General features: G+C 42.8%; 2 protein-coding genes across 4 annotated transcripts; one reads left to right on the forward strand and one right to left on the reverse strand.

Moving 5' to 3' along the window:
• The first annotated feature begins 960 nt into the window (after window positions 1-960).
• On the forward strand, window positions 961-8,240 carry LOC117499226 (protein FAM117B-like). Its single transcript, XM_034151605.1, has 10 exons — window positions 961-978; window positions 1,248-1,315; window positions 1,524-1,571; window positions 3,499-3,733; window positions 4,158-4,241; window positions 4,417-4,527; window positions 5,139-5,282; window positions 5,399-5,606; window positions 5,718-5,838; window positions 5,934-8,240. Exons 1-10 carry the CDS (start codon window positions 961-963, stop codon window positions 6,145-6,147), a joined length of 1,251 nt encoding a protein of 416 aa, XP_034007496.1. The 3' UTR covers window positions 6,148-8,240.
• Window positions 8,241-8,579: 339 nt separating this feature from the next.
• On the reverse strand, window positions 8,580-18,507 carry ical1 (islet cell autoantigen 1-like). 3 transcript variants are annotated; one of them, XM_034151127.1, is made up of 14 exons: window positions 18,421-18,507; window positions 17,516-17,548; window positions 17,217-17,391; window positions 15,306-15,378; window positions 14,866-14,989; window positions 14,463-14,661; window positions 14,253-14,378; window positions 13,559-13,657; window positions 13,323-13,411; window positions 13,007-13,056; window positions 12,328-12,552; window positions 11,564-11,899; window positions 11,378-11,470; window positions 8,580-10,601 (listed from the first exon to the last, which is right to left on the reverse strand). In XM_034151127.1, the coding sequence occupies exons 2-14, from the start codon at window positions 17,521-17,523 to the stop codon at window positions 10,486-10,488; spliced, it is 1,713 nt and encodes a 570-aa protein (XP_034007018.1). In that variant the 5' UTR covers window positions 17,524-17,548; window positions 18,421-18,507; the 3' UTR covers window positions 8,580-10,485. The 3 variants fall into 3 exon arrangements, with proteins under 3 accessions (XP_034007018.1, XP_034007019.1, XP_034007020.1); XM_034151128.1 differs by having other exon boundaries at window positions 18,427-18,504; XM_034151129.1 differs by lacking the exon at window positions 12,328-12,552.
• Between the last annotated feature and the right edge of the window lie 818 nt (window positions 18,508-19,325).

The raw sequence follows: 19,325 nt of genomic DNA on the forward strand, positions 1-19,325 counted from the left end.
TAGGGAATGCAAAGTATGAGTAAAATTGTTTGTTAAACATTTTAGGCAAACTGTTTTTGGAAGCCATATTAGCTTTAGCTTTAGCTTTAGCATAGCAGACATTGGCAGCAGCACAAGACCAACGCTGAAAATGTACACGTGCTTTAAGTCCAAAACTGATTAAATATAGTTTGTCTTCAGCCCTGTCTTGTTATACAGGTCTCCCAGACTCACCACAAGTTGCTAAATTCGACACAAGAGGGAGACATTTCCTCTCCTCCACTTGTTTACTTCACTTTTCCGCCGCCGTCTGCTCCACGCGCCATAGCAACTGCAGCATCAGCACGAGCAGCGCAGCGTTGGTACGCTACGTCACAGATCCACTCCAGCGTCAAGTCAGCTGCAGGTATCAGACTGCACCGGAAATGGATCAAGTCAATACATATTTAATACATATTGTTTTTAGAATTGTGATAATAGTTTTTGTATGTTTCATTTTTTTCAGATAGGGATACTACAAGTTATTCCTGTTAATATATACCACTGCTTTTTCCCCAGCGGTGTGTGCTATAATTTGATTAGCACATATGTCGAATAAATAATACAAAATTGGAAAATGTCAAATTAGATTTTATCACACTATCTGAAGTGAAGATATAGCTTTTGCATGAATATAGCAGGACCTGCCTTAAAGCCCTTATATATCCAATGTATTATCTGGCTGCTATCACACTACTTATATATGCTACACTTATTTATTTTTTCTTAAAAATACTGTAACTGTACTTATTGTTGTCTACCTGGATCGGTACTTTTGTAATGTGTGTAATTTCTATCTCTAATATTATATGCATGCCTCTTATTTAATATGTTGTATTTTACTTTTCCTGTAACAATGTTCATTTCCACACTGTGGTAACCAGTAAACCCACAGTACAAGTTGAGCCTGTTTAAAACTAGTCTATGTTATTCAAATTAAGAATGAATCCAGAGTCCTGGGTAAAAATCGACAGAGAATATATTTTACTTCGAAAAACAACAACCGGAAGTATCGGTGTTTACTCCGGCGTGCTTCACACTGGTCCCTCTCCCGTCGTGTCAACCAACTAGCACAGCATCACCGCCTTCTTCTTTCTATCCCTTCTGTATTTTCTGTCCTTCTGCTATATTTTCTGTCGTTTTCCGACACTTCACGATCTCCGCCAGGCTCACAACGACGTTTCCTCTTTTGATACCCATATTTTTGCGGGCTGAAATCGTTTCGGTAGCTGTTTCAGCCGTCGTGCCGCATCAGCCGGGAGAGAAAAACATCCATCCACGACGACGAGGAGGCAGGGTGCGAAAACAGCAACGCCCATTTTGACACCTCCTGTATCAGTGCTATCCCCACGAAAACGTTTTAGGATATTTTCTATGTCTGCCTGTTTATATCTGAGAGGGCTTTCCTCACTTGCAACCTGCACAGTCGTCCCTTTGCCCTGTGTTCCCACCGCCTCTTTGGCATCTTCTCGGAGCTGCAGACATCAACAGGGGCTGAGGTGAAGAGCTCCATGCACCTTTGCATGCAGCGCAGCTCGGTCACATTCCTGCAGGTGAGTGCCGTCATGTTTCTCCTCACACACATTTAAATTCATCTCAAAATCATGAGCCTGGTTATATGCTCTTTTGTCATATAGGTCCATATGGAATACGTTTTCATGATAGTGATGATATGTGTGGGAGGAGCTGCATGCTTCTCTCCCTGTAAACACAATTGGCCTTCATTATTCATGACATGGCATGAGGATTCGATATGCAGGGAGCAATCTTTCATTTGTATGTATAATATATATTAATATAATGAATGCACAGCCTGATCAATAATGATTTAAATCGCATAATCTCTGCTTTAGACCTATTGTTTTATTATACATTGCAGCAAATTGGCAAGATTGATGTATTGTATTTTGTGTGGTAAGGTCTTCTTGTTACATTTGTTTTTATTGCAATATTTAACAATCACATGGCAGTTAGGCAGACAGTGTGCAAAGGCAGTTATGTACTAGAGCTGTAACAAATAATGGATTAGTCCATCAACAGAAAAGGAAACAAGTATTGATCACTGTCATTTGTTAAACACATGTGACCTAAAATAACTCTTCTGACCCAAATGGAAATATTTTCCCAGTATAATATGTAGATAGTGTGTATACATAGGTAGACTATCTTTGGTTTTTGATTGATCAATTGATTTTGGATGAACAAAATGTGCAATTTCAAGGCATCATTTTGGCCTTTGGGAAATTCAGATTGTGACATCTTTGGATGGTTTGATTTAAAACAAATAATGGAGAAATTAGTGGATGTACATTATGTGCTTATTACTTTCTGTGCAGGTTATGCTGTCCGCCTTTTGCTCATGGCTCATGAGGACTGTCTGTCTTGTGTTATAAGCTTATCTTTGATTTAAAGTTTCCTCAGGTGGTAACAGTGTAGCTCCTTTAAAAAAAAGGCTGTTTTTTATACTACTACCAGTGCTACTATTGCTATGAGCCCCAGGTCCATTGTAGTTGGTTGTTGATTTTATGACTGCAGACAGGAAAAACAGCAGTGAAAATAAAGAAAGCTGAGCATTTTGCTAGCAGGCTGCTGATGCGAAAACCCCTGTTTACTCACACAAACTCACACATATACACACACACACATATACACACACATATACACACACACACACACAAGCGCTGCTGTGTTTTAATGACGATCAGTTGTCCTGTTCCCTAGCAACAGTGATGTGTGCTGGTCAAGTCCCCTGCCAAATATAGCTCCTGGACAAGCTCTGTCAATCAATGCTGTGTTTTTACGTGCAGATACATGCATGTACGGTGTGTCGTTACTAGGACTGAGTAGCTTTTTTTGCTGAAATAAATAAATTCATCCTCTATCCTGCAAGATGCTCTGCATTTGCATATATTCTGTTGCTTGTGCATGCATGGCGTTATTATTGCTAGGTGGTTGTCCTTTTGTTTACAGGGATAATATTGTTATTATCATTATTATTATTATTTTAAATTCTATCTTGCAGTTTAGTTCCCAGTAAATGCAATGTTCAACTATTTGTTTTCTAAAAACTAAAAACGAATGAAACACATGTTTTATTCAAACATGGATATAAACGTTGTAAACGTTTTTGTCTGTGTTTGAAACTTGAATCTGAAATCAGATTTTGCTGACACCCTGCACTTTGCTGCAGCTCTGAATCAGGGTCAGTTGGGCACCTGCACTCAGTGCCCCTCACCCCCCCTTTGCTTTAAGCTATTTTAATGCCATTAACCAGGGGGCTGTGGAGATTTAGAAGGGGGCATATCTGCTCTGCCCACGATGGGATGGATTAACATGCACACACACAAACCTAGACAGACAGAGCGAGCATGCATGAGCTAATCCTGCAGGCCAGCTGTTGATTGATGTGTTTACCATGTGTTGACAAATACCTTGTTTACATCCAACTCACCCCTACTCCTCCCTGTGTTTCCTCCTCAGTCTGCATCAGTGGCCTTATCCTCCCACATCTTCTCGCGGTGCTCCTCCACGTCCTCCGGCGTCCCCCACTTCTCCTTCTGAGTGCTCCGCTCCTCATTCTCCTCTCGGGCTCCCGCCATCCATCCAGCTGTGGCCCTCGCAGGGCGCGACTGCTGGCGCTCACCTGACAGGTCCCTGGCCTCAGGACGACTGCCAGCACCCGTACTCTCCCTACATGAGGGACAAAGCGACGCAGGTCAGTGCTGCGGGGGCCGGGGGGGTTACGCATTGTGTGTGGTATATGAATTTGAGATTGGTTTGTATGTAAGATATAAACAACTACAATGTTAGTGACAATGAATGAATGTGTGTGTTCTTGCTTCTTAAAGATAGCTTTGAAGACATGTGTGTTTAAGAGAGATTGCAGACGGTTGCATCATGATGCTGTGTTGCTGTCTTTGACTATTACTCACATACTGACTTTGAACCAGAGTCTGGTCAAACAGAAGCTGTAAGATATTTCTGTAACTGCAGCTATGGTCTATTTTACGTAGGCATCAGAAAAAAACAGCATCAGCTACAAAGTGTGACACTGGCAACACCAGTTGCTTCTCATAGAAAACCCCTATGTTGTACTATATCTGAAATAAAGCTCTAACCAGTGTGTGTGCGTGTGTTAGACCCCCAGGGCCTGGGCAGATGAGAGGAGGAGGGGCTCTCACAAACGCTCGGCCTCCTGTGGGAGCACCGACCAGCTCAAGGAGGTCAGTTTCTTTGTTTTAAAGCCAAAATAAACAAATGTTATGTTGTAAATAAATGCTTTTTCTGAGCATTGTGCTTCAGTTATGACTGAAGACACCATCAATAACAAGACATGGCTGTATACATCTATACATCTGCAAAACAACGTCCCTCTGTATGTTTGTAAAACCTCTCTAGATTGCCAAATTGCGACAGCAGCTTCAGCGCAGCAAACGCAGCAGCCGCCATCGGAGGGATAAAGACCGCAAGTCCCCGTTCAATGGCAGCCATACCATCATCCAGTCGCAGGTAAGCAATACAGACTGTGTGCCTGAGTTTCTGTCTGAGCTGAAAAAAGATAAGAAAGTTGAAAAGAAAGTTTTCAGGATGTCCCATTTAACTCATGTCCCTGTGTGTCTCCTGATGTGTTTTTTTACCAGTCTCTCGTCTATGAAAAGTCATCTTAATTGGGTTCCTCTGATGCAGTAACACACACACACACACTCCAGTCACGTTGCTGTATTTTGACAGCAACAGGGCTGGTCCTCTGCTCCCTGTGGAGTCTGCTGGAGTGCAGCTGTCCTGCTTTCAGGGCCTCCTCAGGAGACAAAGAGAAAAGAGTTATCATGCAACTTTCCTAACAATACTTGACAAGCTCATTAACTGATGCATAGCCACCAGCTAGCAGGAACACACTAGAAGTTACATCAAAATGATCAAAGGTTTGACTTATTTGTTGTTGCAGGAGGTTACAGCTAAATTAGTTCTGAGACATGATATCATAAATCAATGTATAAGTTCATTTTCTTACATTAACCAAATACCATTTCTGTGTATTTGCAACTGATAAGAGGGTAAAGGGTGAGTGAAGGACTTTGTGCAGAATCGGTACTGACAGCAGCCATGTGTGTGTTTTGCAGTCACCTATGCCCAAGGCCATCCTGATACCCATCCCTATATCCAAGTCATCGGCCCCTCGTTTCCGAAACAGCGTAGAGGGCCTAAACCAGGAGATTGAACGCATCATCATCAGGGACACGCCTGAAAAAGACGACACCATCGTTGTGAGTTTTGCTAGCTCAGAGATTGTTTTAAAAATGCACACACAACCACTGTGGGGATTAAGCCCCCGGTCCATGTTGTTATTGTGACCTCATTTGTGTGTGTGTTTGTGCGACAGCCACAGGATGTCCCAGATGGGCACCGCGCACCACCACCCGTCCCCCCACGGCGCAGCAGCAGCACCCGCAGCATAGACACACAGACTCCCTCGGGGGGCGGCCTGAGCGGTAACCATAGCAACTGCAGTAGCCGGCCCGACTCCATCTCGCCCTCCTACCTCACCGTCCTCAACGACACGAGTGGAGGCAGCCCCTACGAGGACAAAGGTGACTCACACACACCATATATTACACTTCATTGTAAGCACGCCGTGTCTCTGTGAGCATGATCTGCTGCCGACCTTTGACCTACAGTCTCCTCTCTCTGTCTGTCCTCAGAGCTAGGCCCCTGCTCCCCGCTGCCTAAATATGCCGCCTCCCCCAGACCCAACAACAGCTACATGTTCAAGAGGGAACCTCCAGAGGGCTGCGAGAAAGTCAAAGTGTCCGAGGACACCATGTGAGTGGATTTTTAGATTTACAGGATGTTCTTTATTTGTTAATGTTATGTACCCACTTATTATGAAGGCTAAGCGTCCCTGCATGTGTCTACAGAACCAAACCTCCGCAGGACCTCCCTCGCTTCTTGTGTCCCGACCGCAACAAGGTCAACTTCATCCCCAACATCGGCTCTGCCTTCTGCCTCGTCAGCATCCTGAAGCCCTTACTCCCCGGTCCCCGAGGTCCAGTGGGCCTCCGGAGCCTGTCCCCGTCCCTCGTGCCTCTGTCCACCCAGCCCTGCCTCCTGGAGGAGCCCGAGAGCTTCTGACGGCTTCACGTCACCCCCGGAAGACCCCCCCCCCCCCAACAAAATCAGAAAACACTTACTAGGAAACAACCCTTCTGCTCTAAGAATGCCTTCAGCATGCCAGCTAAGCTCTCTCTGATGTCCTTATCTCGTTGACAAAGCGCTTCCCACTGCCTCTCCTCAGACGACTACAACGTGAGAGTCCTGCAGCCCTGTGCGGGGGTGTGCAGCTAACATTTCATCGCTTTCTTCTACCTTTAGTGCTGGTTATGTTCCTGTTTTCTCGGGAGGAAAAGGGCGAAAGGACAGACTCTTTTTTTCATCGTATTATACCATGGCGCCTTTCCACGGATATATCTCTTTTTCTATCTGTAGTTATTTCTCTTGATATAAAATATGCCTTCCATTGTAAAAGAAAAAAAAAAAAAAAAAAAGGCCACTGGTTTCCTCGGCGACCAAGAGTTTGACCACGGAGGCTAATTTTGGTGCTGCCAGATATATCGTAGCAAAACTTGAACGGTCGCGACAAGGAGGAGTTTAAAAATGTGCCTGATATTTTAGACCACTCAGTTTCGCTCCACCAGCGTAGTGCTCCATCATGTTTGACCCTTTAGCATGGCACACATGATGTGAGCACTATGCTGGCCATAGATACACACACACAAGCAGAATATACAGGCAGTGGTGGAAAGTAACTAAGTACATTTACTCAAGTACTGTAATTAAGTACACATTTTGAAGCATTTTTACAACTTAAAAGGGAAACATTATACTTTGTACTTCACTACATTTAATTTTTAAGCTTTAGTTACTTTATATTTATTATGATTTGTTGTAAATGTAATCTATCCAACAATATATTTAAGTACCTAAAACAATTAGTAGGACAGGAAATTAATTTGCAGCAATTTAATTAAGTTTTTGTATAAAAACACTTCGCATTTCCAGCTTGTGTGTGAAGATTTGCTGCTTTTACTTGCTAATATTTTAATTTATTTGTAATATATTTTTCTGCAATGAGTTTCTCAATGCAAGACTTACTTGTAATGGAGTATTTTTACAGTGTAGTACTAGTTATTTTACTTAAGTAAAATATCTGAATACTTCTTCCACCACTGTATACAAGGAGGGGGTTTTAAAACATATTTATGTGTACTTTTATCAGCCATTTGCAGTGCAGGCTGACTGTAAACGGGTACAAGCTTCACTAACAGGTAGCAGTGAGGCCCCCCCATCTGCTGCTGTGTATCTATGGGAAACGCAGGCCAGGGCTATGATGTGTGCAGCGTGTTCTACCTGTCTGCTTGCCCCTCCTTCCCAAGCGCCAGCCTTTGCTTCAGAAATGTCCCTCCTTACTCCACGTCCATCACACACACACCCCCCTTTTGTTCCAGCTCTTTCTCTCCTCCTATCTCCCTCACAGTCACTGTAAAGCTGATTTCCTCCTGTCTTGCTCAGCTCGTGTTGTTGTGAAATGTGTCCAGACGGTTCTCATCTTGGCTCCCTCGGGCCTGCAGAGCCCTGAACATGGAGAGGCTAGTGAACACATCCCAATATCACTACTTTTCAAGATGGTCTCCACAGTATTTCTGTCAACCTAATCAATATTTAAACTTAGTTTGAAATGCACCACTTTTTATCTTTTGCATCGAAACATTTCAGACGCGCTGCGCCACATTTGGAGCTGTTGATTGACGGCCTCTCCATGCCCCGGCCCCTCTTCCTGTAAATGTCATTACTACTTAACTGTACCTGCTTCGGTGGGATAGGAATGTACTGGAATTGTAAATATAAAAGGCACACTGTGTTTGTATTATCGGCTGACAAAGATATGTATCTGAATGAGTTGTACCATAGACCCCCTCCCTTCCTCCCTTCCTCCCTTCCTCCCTTCCTCCCTTCCTCCCTTCCTTCCTTCCCCTCCTGCTTTTTCTCCGCTGAGTACTGTGAATTACATGTCTCATTATTGTGAATAATAATGTATTTATTTATCAGGAGTGTTATTGGGTCTTCAGAGAATTTTAACCAAGAATAGATTACATCCTCCATCTCAGGTTGTAGTGATTAGCATACAAAAAAAGATGACTTACTTCTCGTGCACACTAACAAGTCTACACTACGAAGAGAGCAAACCAACAGCTGCTATGTATGTAGCCTCACAACAAGGAAACGATGTAACCTGTAGCAGAGTAGAAGTAGAGAGAAGTGTGGATGTTGTTTATCCAGTGACCTGATTTGGCATGTTTCTAAAAATGAAGAGTTCTGTTCCAAAATGAGATATCCACTTGCTGAAAACAATCACACCTACGGCGACATGACTTTCTGTCGTTTTTAAACGTCTGTTTACAAAAGTAGTTTGGAAGATTAGATTCATACAAATACAGATTTATTTCAGATACCAACTTTTATCAGAGTGGATAAACAGCATTTTGGAATGAGGCTCAACGCAGTGATTCTTTGTTTGCTTGTCCAGTTTATTGGAAACAGAACTGCCAAGTTTTCATCTGTTAAACCCCTCGAGTGAAATAAAAAGGCATAGTTGAATTAAATAAAGCATTTGTGTTGACTTGAGAAATACATTCTTTTTGTGTAAATCACAATCAAGTGTGTAAATCTAGCAGTATACAGTATAATACATTATGTGACAAAACAATACAGTAGTTTCCCTTCATGTGTCACATTTAAAAGAAAAAGAAGAGCAGAGATAATAATATACAGCTTGTATAAAATGTGTTTTTTTTTCCCATGATGCATTTCCATCTGATTACCTCTGCTGAGGCACACAAAGCCGTAACTTTGGATTTGGTTTAAGTCGATGCATGTGGGCATGATATTCACATCTCAACAACTCATGAAACATTAAATAAATCTTACAGACTCCACTCTACATTTGCAACAGTTCCTTTTAGCATTTCGTAAACATTCAAAAATGTCAGTATTAGTCGTTTTTCCCTTCAACAAAAAAAAACCCAGTGGGAATCAAATCCAAAACAGGTGTGTAAGAAATCCATTTCATGACATGGTAACAGTTCTCCACTCCCTTTTTCCATAAAACAATAACACATTTCCAAAATGCATCTTTGAATTCTCACACAGTTAAAAATGAACAGTACTTTACAGTGTTAGAGTTAGTTTCTATATCATCTGGAAATAAATACATTTTGATTTGCATGTTTATAGGACTTAAATAATCCACCCATTAGAAAATACGTTTTTCCAGTGTCCTAGTTTAAAACATCGTTCAAGAGACAAAAAATAAATGTTTCATCCTTCACACATTTTCCTCAGCCTTTGTGAAATTGCTATTGTGAAATTTGAACAACAGATGGGACTGAAGATAATTTCTTTCGCGTCCTATTTTTAACACTACATTCAGAGCCAGGAGAATCTGGGATGAAGGTGGACAGTGACATAAAGAGGCTGTGGACAGTGAGTTTCCATTGTGTCTGTAATATGACTCCAGGCCAGGTGATCAGTCCTCTCCAGAGACAGGACATATTACAGATCAGTGTGGCCTGTAGACCTTAAGAAAGAAAACTGACATTTCCTTACAGAGATTAAAACGCGTCACATTATTTATCTAACCCATGGAGTGTTCAAGTTCCAGAGATGTCATTATTTCTAGATACCAATTAATTAAAAAAATGTGCCAAAGTTACTTTGATATTTTTCATCAGGCTAAGATTATATATAATTGAATTTCTTTTACTGGCAGAAATGGACTTTCATTCCATGTTGACTCACACCGGTAAAGGAAAAGGAAATGAGTCAGCATTGTGGTATAAAAAAAACAGAGTTAGGTCTACAAATAGCTGGATAATGCACTGTTGTTGCTGGGAGAAACAAGCCCCAGATCTAACTGTTGTTGTTTGTGTGCAAATACAGGCTCAGTGACAGGTTCAGGGTCCCATCTTACATACACAATGTTAGCTATGTATATGCATATAGAAACACTGTACGCTCTTCATCCATACGTGACAATCATGTGCAGTGAATCTCCGTTTACGTCCTGGGTCCTCTGTGATGTGTGTACACAGCAAACCGACACACCCAAACTAACATGAATAAAACACACACTGCTGTCTAAAATAAAGCTGTAACCCAAACATTCTCTGCTTGGCAGAAGCTGCAATAACTGAAACTGTGTGTGTATGAGTCAGAGGCTGCATGTGTGTGTTAAGAGTCATTTACAAAGCTGCAGAGAGAGCGTTTAATAAGCAACAGTGTTTCCTTTTCCAGTGTGATTTAGTGTGTTGCATCTTACTTACTTACGGACTTAAAAAAACTTGCCGACATCCAGATCCTGTAAGAGTCTTCATACAGTGCTGCACACACACACACACACATACACAAACAGCGTTATGCATTGAGCAGCTCATCTGGGGAGCGTCCGATAGCGTCAGGGTTGGAGAGGGGGTCCAGGTCGGCAAACAGGTTGAACCAGGCGGACATGTCTTTAGATGCACCTGGAGCGGCTGCACACACACACACACACACACACACACACACACACACACACACACACACACACACACACACACACACACACACACACACACACACACACACACACACACACACACACACACACACACACACACACACACACACACACACACACACACACACACACACACACACACACACACACAACACACACACACACACACACACACACACACACACACACACACACACACACACACACACACACACACACACACACACACACACACACACACACACACACACACACACACACACAACACACACACACACACACACACACACACACACACACACACACACACACACACACACACACACACACACACACACACACACACACACACACACACACACACACACACACACACACACACACACACACACACACACACACACCACACACACACACACACACACACACACACACACACACACACACACACACACACACACACACACACACACACACACACACACAAACAAGAACACACCCGTCGTTACAAGGTTTCCAAAGATAACCCGATTGGGTCCTTATTCTGCAGCTTGTACGTTATTAAATAACCAGATATAATTCATAATAGGTTGAAGTAAAAAGTGTATCTATTGCCTCTTTATATATAAACCCTGTTGTGTAACTCTGTGTTAATATATAGATTGAACGCACCGCGCTAAAGACACATTTCCCAACTATAAAGTTTACTGTACTCAGACAGGGGAGGACACAGGTTAAGAAGAAGCATACCATTGGCTGCTGGACTTGGAGCCGGCTGAGCTGATTGGCTGTGACCAGGAGGCTGCAGGGGCGGAGCTTGGAACATAGGAGGGGTTGACCAGCCTAAAACACAAAGCAGGGTTAAGAAGAGCAGTGAGAGATGTGTCAGTGAGCTGCAGTGAGCTTCTCTCTCCAGCAGAGGGCAGGGTTGCTCACCTGTGGAGCTCAGGCTGTGGTCCAGCAGCTGGGAGGGCAGGAAGCCTGTGGGGGAGGGGGGGCCCGAGGGAGGACGTGCTGCCGGACCACTACTCTCTGTCGGCCCACTACTCTCTGCCGGCCCACCAGTTGCTGCTGCGCTCTGTAGAGGGACAGTGGGGGGGTCAAAGAGCCCGAAGGCGTCCTGCCACTCCCTGCTGAACTCGTCGCTGGCCCCGGGGCCCGGGCTCAGGAGGTCTTTTAGGAAAGCCATGTCCCCCCCTTCACCATCCTCCTCTTCTGCTCTCAGCTCTGTCCCGGCAGAATGGAACGGATCACTTGAAAATGGACCCACACCTAGACAGACAGAAGAAGAGTCTTATATCTTTGAGGTAACTACATCACAGGAGATTCTGAAAGGTCACATATTTACAAGCTTGTTTCTAAGCACAGATTCAGATTGCAGAGGTTCACAGAATCAACCATAGAAAGATAAAGCCAAAAGAGAGGGCCGAAATGACAAGACAAAAGACCATAACTAACAACTGAGGGTTGATACTCTTCAAATCAGACTTTTAAGGAGCATGCTGTTCAATGAAAAGAGTCTCAGAAGTGAAGATGACAGTTTCCCCGTAGTGAAGGAAACAAAGCCCCTTGCACCAGACAGGCAGAGTGAATCCAGATCCAAAGAGCCAAAGGAAGCAGAGTTGAAATCCCATGCCACAGCCAGCAAAGTGAGATGGGAGTCAGAGTTCACAGGTGGAGGAGAGAGCAGGCCAGTTTACCGCAGGCAGGCAGCTGTGACTGGAGGCTCTCAAAGCCCCAGGGCTCACTGGGCCTCCCCCCCTGATGAGGAGGCAGGAGCTGGGGCTGCAGAGGGACGTGAGGGGGGGCTGAGGGCTGTGGCTCATCACCGGCCATGAGCATCAGGTCGTCCTCAGAGTCCGTGGACAGTCCTCTGAGAGCGGGCAGGGCAGCCGGAGGTGTGGCAGTGTGTTGGTGCGCTGAGACTAAAGGATCATAAAGCCGACAGGCGTCCAGCCCACAGTCAGCAGCAGGAATTCCAATGAACACACCTGTACTATTTACACAAGTGCTGGATATAACAATATAACAATACCGTCTGTGTAAAAGTTCTCAACACACTACAAGAAGCAAACATAAAACTGGAGTTTCTTCCCACCAAGAGCAGTGAAAGTAATCTTTTTTTTCCTGTTAAACGTTGCTGTTTAGTTTATTTTAAAGACACATAATTATGACCATGTACATTCAAGAGTGTAGAGCAGAGATGAAACATGTCAACAAATTATTAGTGATATTTGACCTCCTTAAATGCGCCTTCTGTTCACTACTACTCACTTCTCCACTTTTTTCTGCAGGATGCCCAGGCTCATTCATGATTGTACCACACTGTAAACATGTCCCTATAACTGTGTGTCTCAGCCCAGAGGTGGCAACACATACCTGAACCAGAAGCACTTCCGGATGGCTCGTCGTCATCCAAGGACACCAGACTGAGGAGGAAGGAGGAGGAAGGGAGGAGGGGGATAAATGAGAAAGTGCCTTACTAGCTGGCTAGACACGGTTTTGCTATTTTTAGCAATGCAGTAGCCTCTATTTGATTTGGAGCTGCAGTCTCTTTAGGCACAACGTTTTTAAAGCCCTCAACTACCAAACGGAGCACTATGATCATCACATGCAAAAGCGGTTTTCAACACAAGACATAAGACGGACTATACTAGATTTATTTTTACCTTGATTTATTAATGTGTTCTCTCACCTGTCTGTGTTGCTCTGTGGAGCCTTCTCCTTCTTCTTCTCAACATGTTGCTGTGCCTCTGCTAGTTCCTCCAGTGGGTCTCTCAGGTCCTGTAAAAGGGTGGAACAATTTACAATGTAATATAACAATCCATAGATGATCAGATCTATGTTGAGAGGACTGCTAAAAGGACAGTTGGTATTCACACTGTGTTGTTGCTGTCTGCAGGGAATGCAACACTCTTGAGTGTGAAGTACCTTGAGTGTGGTGAACTGGTATGGTACATGTCCTTGGAAGGCCTCGCGGATTCCTGACATGGCGTGGGCCGTCTTCTCCCAGAACTGCAGCAGAGTGGTCTGCCAAGACAGGAACGAAAGATATTCAATAGTACTGTTTCCAACCAGAATGAGTGCATATATGCAGGGTTTTTAACACCGGAAACCTTTCAAAGATAGGCAATGGACTCTTTTCCCAGTGCCAGTAGAAGAGTATGCCTTTCTGTCAATTAAGTATGGTGGCTCTGAGGGAAGCATGTATATTGTATGTTTGACGTAAATAAATTATAATAACTGTCTAAAACCCTGATGGTTTTCTTTATTATTTATTTACAGCAACACGCCGTCAAATCGGGTGGAAATGATCGTGTCCACCTGAGTGTCATGTTTACATCATAGGCAACCGGAGCTGGAGCTGACTAATACTGCCACTTCTGCAGTCATGTGTCCTGGGAATAAAAGTCTAATTTAACCCTCCACACTGAAGACACAAGTCAGATGTTAATTGGTGTTAGTGTGTTTTTGTGCAATAGTAAAGGCTTAATTGAGAAAAACAAGAAAGACAAACAAGCAGGTAGACAGATCGAGATACTGCATTCATTCTTAAAGCATACAGGTACATATTGTAATTAAAGCAGAGTCTAACAGAGATGATATGGTGTTGACAGACACACACCTGGTAGGTACAGAGGGAGTGTGAAAGCATGTTGCAGCGGCTTGCTCCCAGCATGTCCACCTTCTGACACACATCGTTCTTCAGCTTCTCAAACTGGCCCTTCGTCCCTCTGACCTGGGATTGGACCTAAAAAACAGACAAAGAGACACATAATTGATATCATTAGAGTGTCAACCAGCACCTGATACACCCAAACAAGCGTCCTTCTACCTTGCGGAACTTCTCCAGCTGCTTATATGTGTCTGGGTCGAGTTCCTGGGAGACGTCCTTCATCCAGAGCAGAGCCCCTCTGTACTCGGTGCGCGCCTTCTCCATGTGAGTGACCGTCAGCAGCGTGTCGGCGATGGCGCGCCGCCTGAACGTCTCCACTTCCTGGTGCAGGCGGTGCAGTGGCGGGCAAAGTGCCATCCTATGGAAAAAGATTAACAGAACTCATGAAATTTCTCAAAATTAAAAAGACATTCAGCATAATGTATCATGGCCAATAATAAACATGTTTTTTCACTTTCTCTGTTCATTTTTAGCCATTATTTTTAATGCTATTACTCTAGAATGCACTATATTGGCAACACTTTAACACTGGATCATTGGCTTGGTATTTCCTGCTGCTGACCTCTGCTTGGCGGAGGTGCACAGGGCCTTGCTGGTGGCGTTCATCATGTTGCCAGCCTTTGTGCGATCGTTTTCCGCCTGGAAACGCAGGAACAGGCCGAGCTCGTTCTCCTCCTGAGACAGACCTGGGAAAAGAGATCAAAGTCCCTCATGTACACAAAGGAGACACATCTTGCCTTCCTCATACCACGACCGTGCTAGAAAGAATATCACTAACACTGTAACAACTTATTTGAGTTTAAAAAACAGGCTTATTAGTTTGTAAAAAACCCTCTATCCAACCATTTATAGCTTAAGTGTTAGACAAAAGCATCGTACAGGAAGGAACACAATCATAAACACATCATCTTGTATAAGGGAAAGAATGATACAGCCTGTAATAAATAGCTCCTACTGTTGTGCAGTGAAGTGATGTAATGTTATACGTTTAGTTTGACTCACGTGTGATCCTGTGCTGGTACTTCTCAATCACCTTCAGCAGCTCTGTGCATGTCAACTGAACCGAGCGGAAGAACTGTAGAAGAAAATCATGCCAGGTTCAAATACATCCTCAACACCTTTCTTTAGAACACCTTTAAGAACCTTGTTGTTGGTTTTCTGTCCACTTATTTCAAGACTTTATTTTGCAGTGTTAACACAACATATTTTGCTCTCTCTTGCTTTCTGCCTGGCAGTCAGATGCCTCTCCTCCGATCTGCCAGATGTATGCTTGTGCGTCATAGCAACACAGATTTAGAGGTCACTCTATACTGCTCTCTGACAGAAAGCAATGCACCCACAATGCAACACAAGGATATACGTCATGATTGGAATGATTTGAAAGAGATCAGGCTAGGACATCTTAATAAAGTTTCAGTTGGGGATTCAGCTGGAAGAACATAATGCAATATTGTGTGAGTCTGAAATTGAGATTCATACAGCAGGGTTCTCGGGGACATGATAATGAATAGAGGCAGCGTGGAGAACTAACCACTTGGGCTGCTCCATTTATATTAGCATGGGATTGCCAAAGAAAATAATTAGATTATCTTTTAGTCACAGTCATTGCCCACTTGTGAAATCTTTTGAATACTTCTATATTTTATAAAGCCATCCATGCCTGCCTCTTCAGGTGTGAGACTGTAGACTGAGAGCAGAGGGAGGAGGTGACTTTTACGTGAAGTTACTGATTAACTTTAGAATAAACACTCACTGCCTTCTTTCCGTTTGCCTCAGCAGTGTCAGATCCCTGCCTGTGTACAGGTCACTGCTCCTGAACAGCACACCTCTTATATGTTGTATTACTAAGACGACCAATACTGATTGATTCATCAAGATCATGTTGGTCTCATGCCATCTGCTCTGTCTGACTCACAGCAATATGGCAGGGGAAAACCAGAAGCAGATGGAAATAAACATCCACGCATGGCTTCGTGCAAATACACTTCGATACATCAGTTCTGTTTTTCTACTTGAGATTTTGTCAGAAAAAGACAGTGATGAAATATAACAAAAAAACAATCCAATGTGGATAAATTAACTTAAAACTGGATGAAATTTATAATGGTACTGATGCTGGAAAGATTCAAAATTGACTTAATAAGATCTGATGTTTCCTTATCTGACGTGACCTTATATCTGTGTAAATCTTATTAAAACTGTGTCTTATCTAATGGTGACAGTCATACTCTGAAAAATGAAATAATGGATAAAATCGGATATGATCAAATCTAAATGATAGTAGCTTGCAGATCACTGAAATGTAAAACCTGATTAAATCAAGTTAGGGCATGGGAATCAGCAGAGCTAAAATGCAACAAGACAGGTTGGCAAAAGATTATCTGAATCTACTCTTTGTAAATGATCTTTAAACACTTTCCCCTCTTTTCTGTCTTTGTCTCAGCGGGGATAGATGGAGGGACAATGATTTCAGGAGGACAGTAGAGGCCTGATCTTGTTCCTGAGCGAACAAAAGCCTCACAGTGCATCCCTTAGCAGCTCAGTGAAACTCTAGCACATTGCAGACAGTTATACAACTAAATGTCAGCCAATCAAAACTACCAGCTCTCATTCCTTGCAGTGATGTGAAGCGACTGCAGAGGATCAGACTGTAGAGCTGTACATAACGTTCAGAGCTGTGATGTACTGTCAGACATCTCACCTGTAATTACAACCCTTATATCCAGACATCAAGAAAACATCTCTGCAAACAATGGACCCCTTGTGCCACTGATGTTCTAAAACCTCTCTTTGTAATCCTACTGCCGATACATTATCCCTCACAATGACACACAATACAAACTGGTAAACAATATCTACATGTTATTTACAATTATAACATGTAGATATTGGTAACCCTCCCCCCCCCCCTACCTCCAGCTTGGCGTCCAGGTCAGCGTCTGAGGCCACCACGTACTCGTCCTCCTTCTTGCCCGTGGCTTTGATGAGGACCTGCTTAGTCTTCCAGAACTTCTTCTGCATGCGAGCCATCACCGAGCTGTCCTCGCCGAGCAGGGCCCGGCCCCCGCTCAGAATGTCCCCCGCAAACCTGGAGCACACACACTTCAGTCAGCTGCTCTTATAACAACAGTGTTTAATACAGTAATTATGATCATTATAATAATGGCACTGGCTAGAGTCAACAATGATGTAAATATGAATTTTACACTTACCCGTCCATGATTGAATATCAACCTTTGTCAGTTCTGAAAAATAAAATAAATAGAAATGTTGTTTTGTTTAAATATTAACCCAAAAGAAGTAATCAACAGGTCTTGGTTCAAAATAAATGCATTGATGTTCTGTTCCTCCTTCATTAAACATGTTTTGCATTTTAACTCTTATGCCGCTTGTATCTTGCCTAAGGATAGCAGTAGGATTTAAATGGATTTTTAGTATAGAGTAAACTAGTAGCTGAAGTCCATTGTGTTTCCTCTTCCTCACACAGAAAGCAATGGTCAGGCATATAGACTGAAGGTGTTGTGTAAATCTAACTAATATAATATAATGATAGAGACAGTCACACTGAGAAATAACTGCTGCTGGGTTCCCTGTAGATGTTTGCTGGGATACATTCAACAGCAAGCATGTAAACAGAGCTGACAGCTGTTCCCCTACTGAATTATAATCGAGTTATAAGCGGTTATCATAGAGTGTTATCTGTGACTGCACAAAAAACCCTCGGTGCTGAAGGCTAAAAAGCTAATCTAATATGGTTTATCCAGCAGAGACCAGACACCTGTGCTTTTCGGAGTGAGGAGAATTGAGAGCCAGCTGGCTGTGGAGCAGGTGTTCAGTTACATGAAAGGCTGCCTTGAAACACACAATAAGAAAGATAAGGCGTGTGTCATTCGACCATTTTTATCGACAGTGTAAATACAAGGTGTAAAAGTAAAAATAAATGTAACGGTAGTCGAGAAAAGCCAGCCGAAAACGGCTTGTTTGCTAGCAGCAGTTTAGCTCCTAGCTAATGCAGTTGTAGGAACAGTAATGCTGATAGAACATTTTACATTATAACGAGATATACAAACATTACGGTTATTATATTATGGTCAGATAATTTAAAAGGTGAATTTACCTTTACCTTGCTTTTAGTTTTGTCCAGCAGTCCGAGCATCTATGCAGCTCAGCTCGGCTAGCCTCCTCTGCCGATAGCCGTCATAATGAGTCAGAGAAACAGGATATGCAAAGCAGCTGTAGCGCTGATTGGACACCAGAGGGCGCTGCTGTACAGGCCCATAGACTGTATACATTAATAGACGGGCCACAAAAAAGATTGTCTGTTGCCAAGTAGGCATTCACGGCTAATAACTTACTGAAATACAATGTGTACTACTACACGGACTAATAATAAGCAGTTACAATATTTCTACCTAGATTGAATGTGTTGCAGTTCCACTAGTTTAAAAGGAGAGGGAAGATAACATGTCAGTATAAAGAACACTTTGGTCAGGTCAACCCCCAGTCACCCTGCTTTAACATTATGGTACAAAAAGACCAATCATAGTGATACCTCTTCTTTTTAACGCCTATCTGGTCATGTTCAAATGTTGCCTCCCAATATAATAGTAAAATGACTGTTCTCCACTGGTGGAAGAAGTACTCAATTTACACAGTTAAAGTAGCAATAACAGTGTAAACAAATACTTCAAAGTTCTGCATTTAGAATCCTACTCAAGTACAGGTCAAAAGTAATATCAAAATTAACTTTAAGTACCAAAGGTAAAGTACTCATATATTTGACCTATTTTAGAATACCTAACATTACTGTATTATAATTATTGACATTAATGTTTTTGTCATTTGTTGCAGCTGCTAAAGGTTCAAATTACTCGATAAACTGATGGGTATTCAAATATTAATAATAATTGGTCATTGCCATTAAATCACTATTGTGTTTTATGAATCTCTAAAGTCCCTTCAACTAATTGCCAACTTCAAATTATCACATCTACTACCAAGCACTAATTAATGAAACATTAA

This window comes from Trematomus bernacchii, unplaced genomic scaffold (assembly GCF_902827165.1).
Source record: "Trematomus bernacchii unplaced genomic scaffold, fTreBer1.1, whole genome shotgun sequence".
Classification (NCBI taxonomy): domain Eukaryota; kingdom Metazoa; phylum Chordata; class Actinopteri; order Perciformes; family Nototheniidae; genus Trematomus; species Trematomus bernacchii.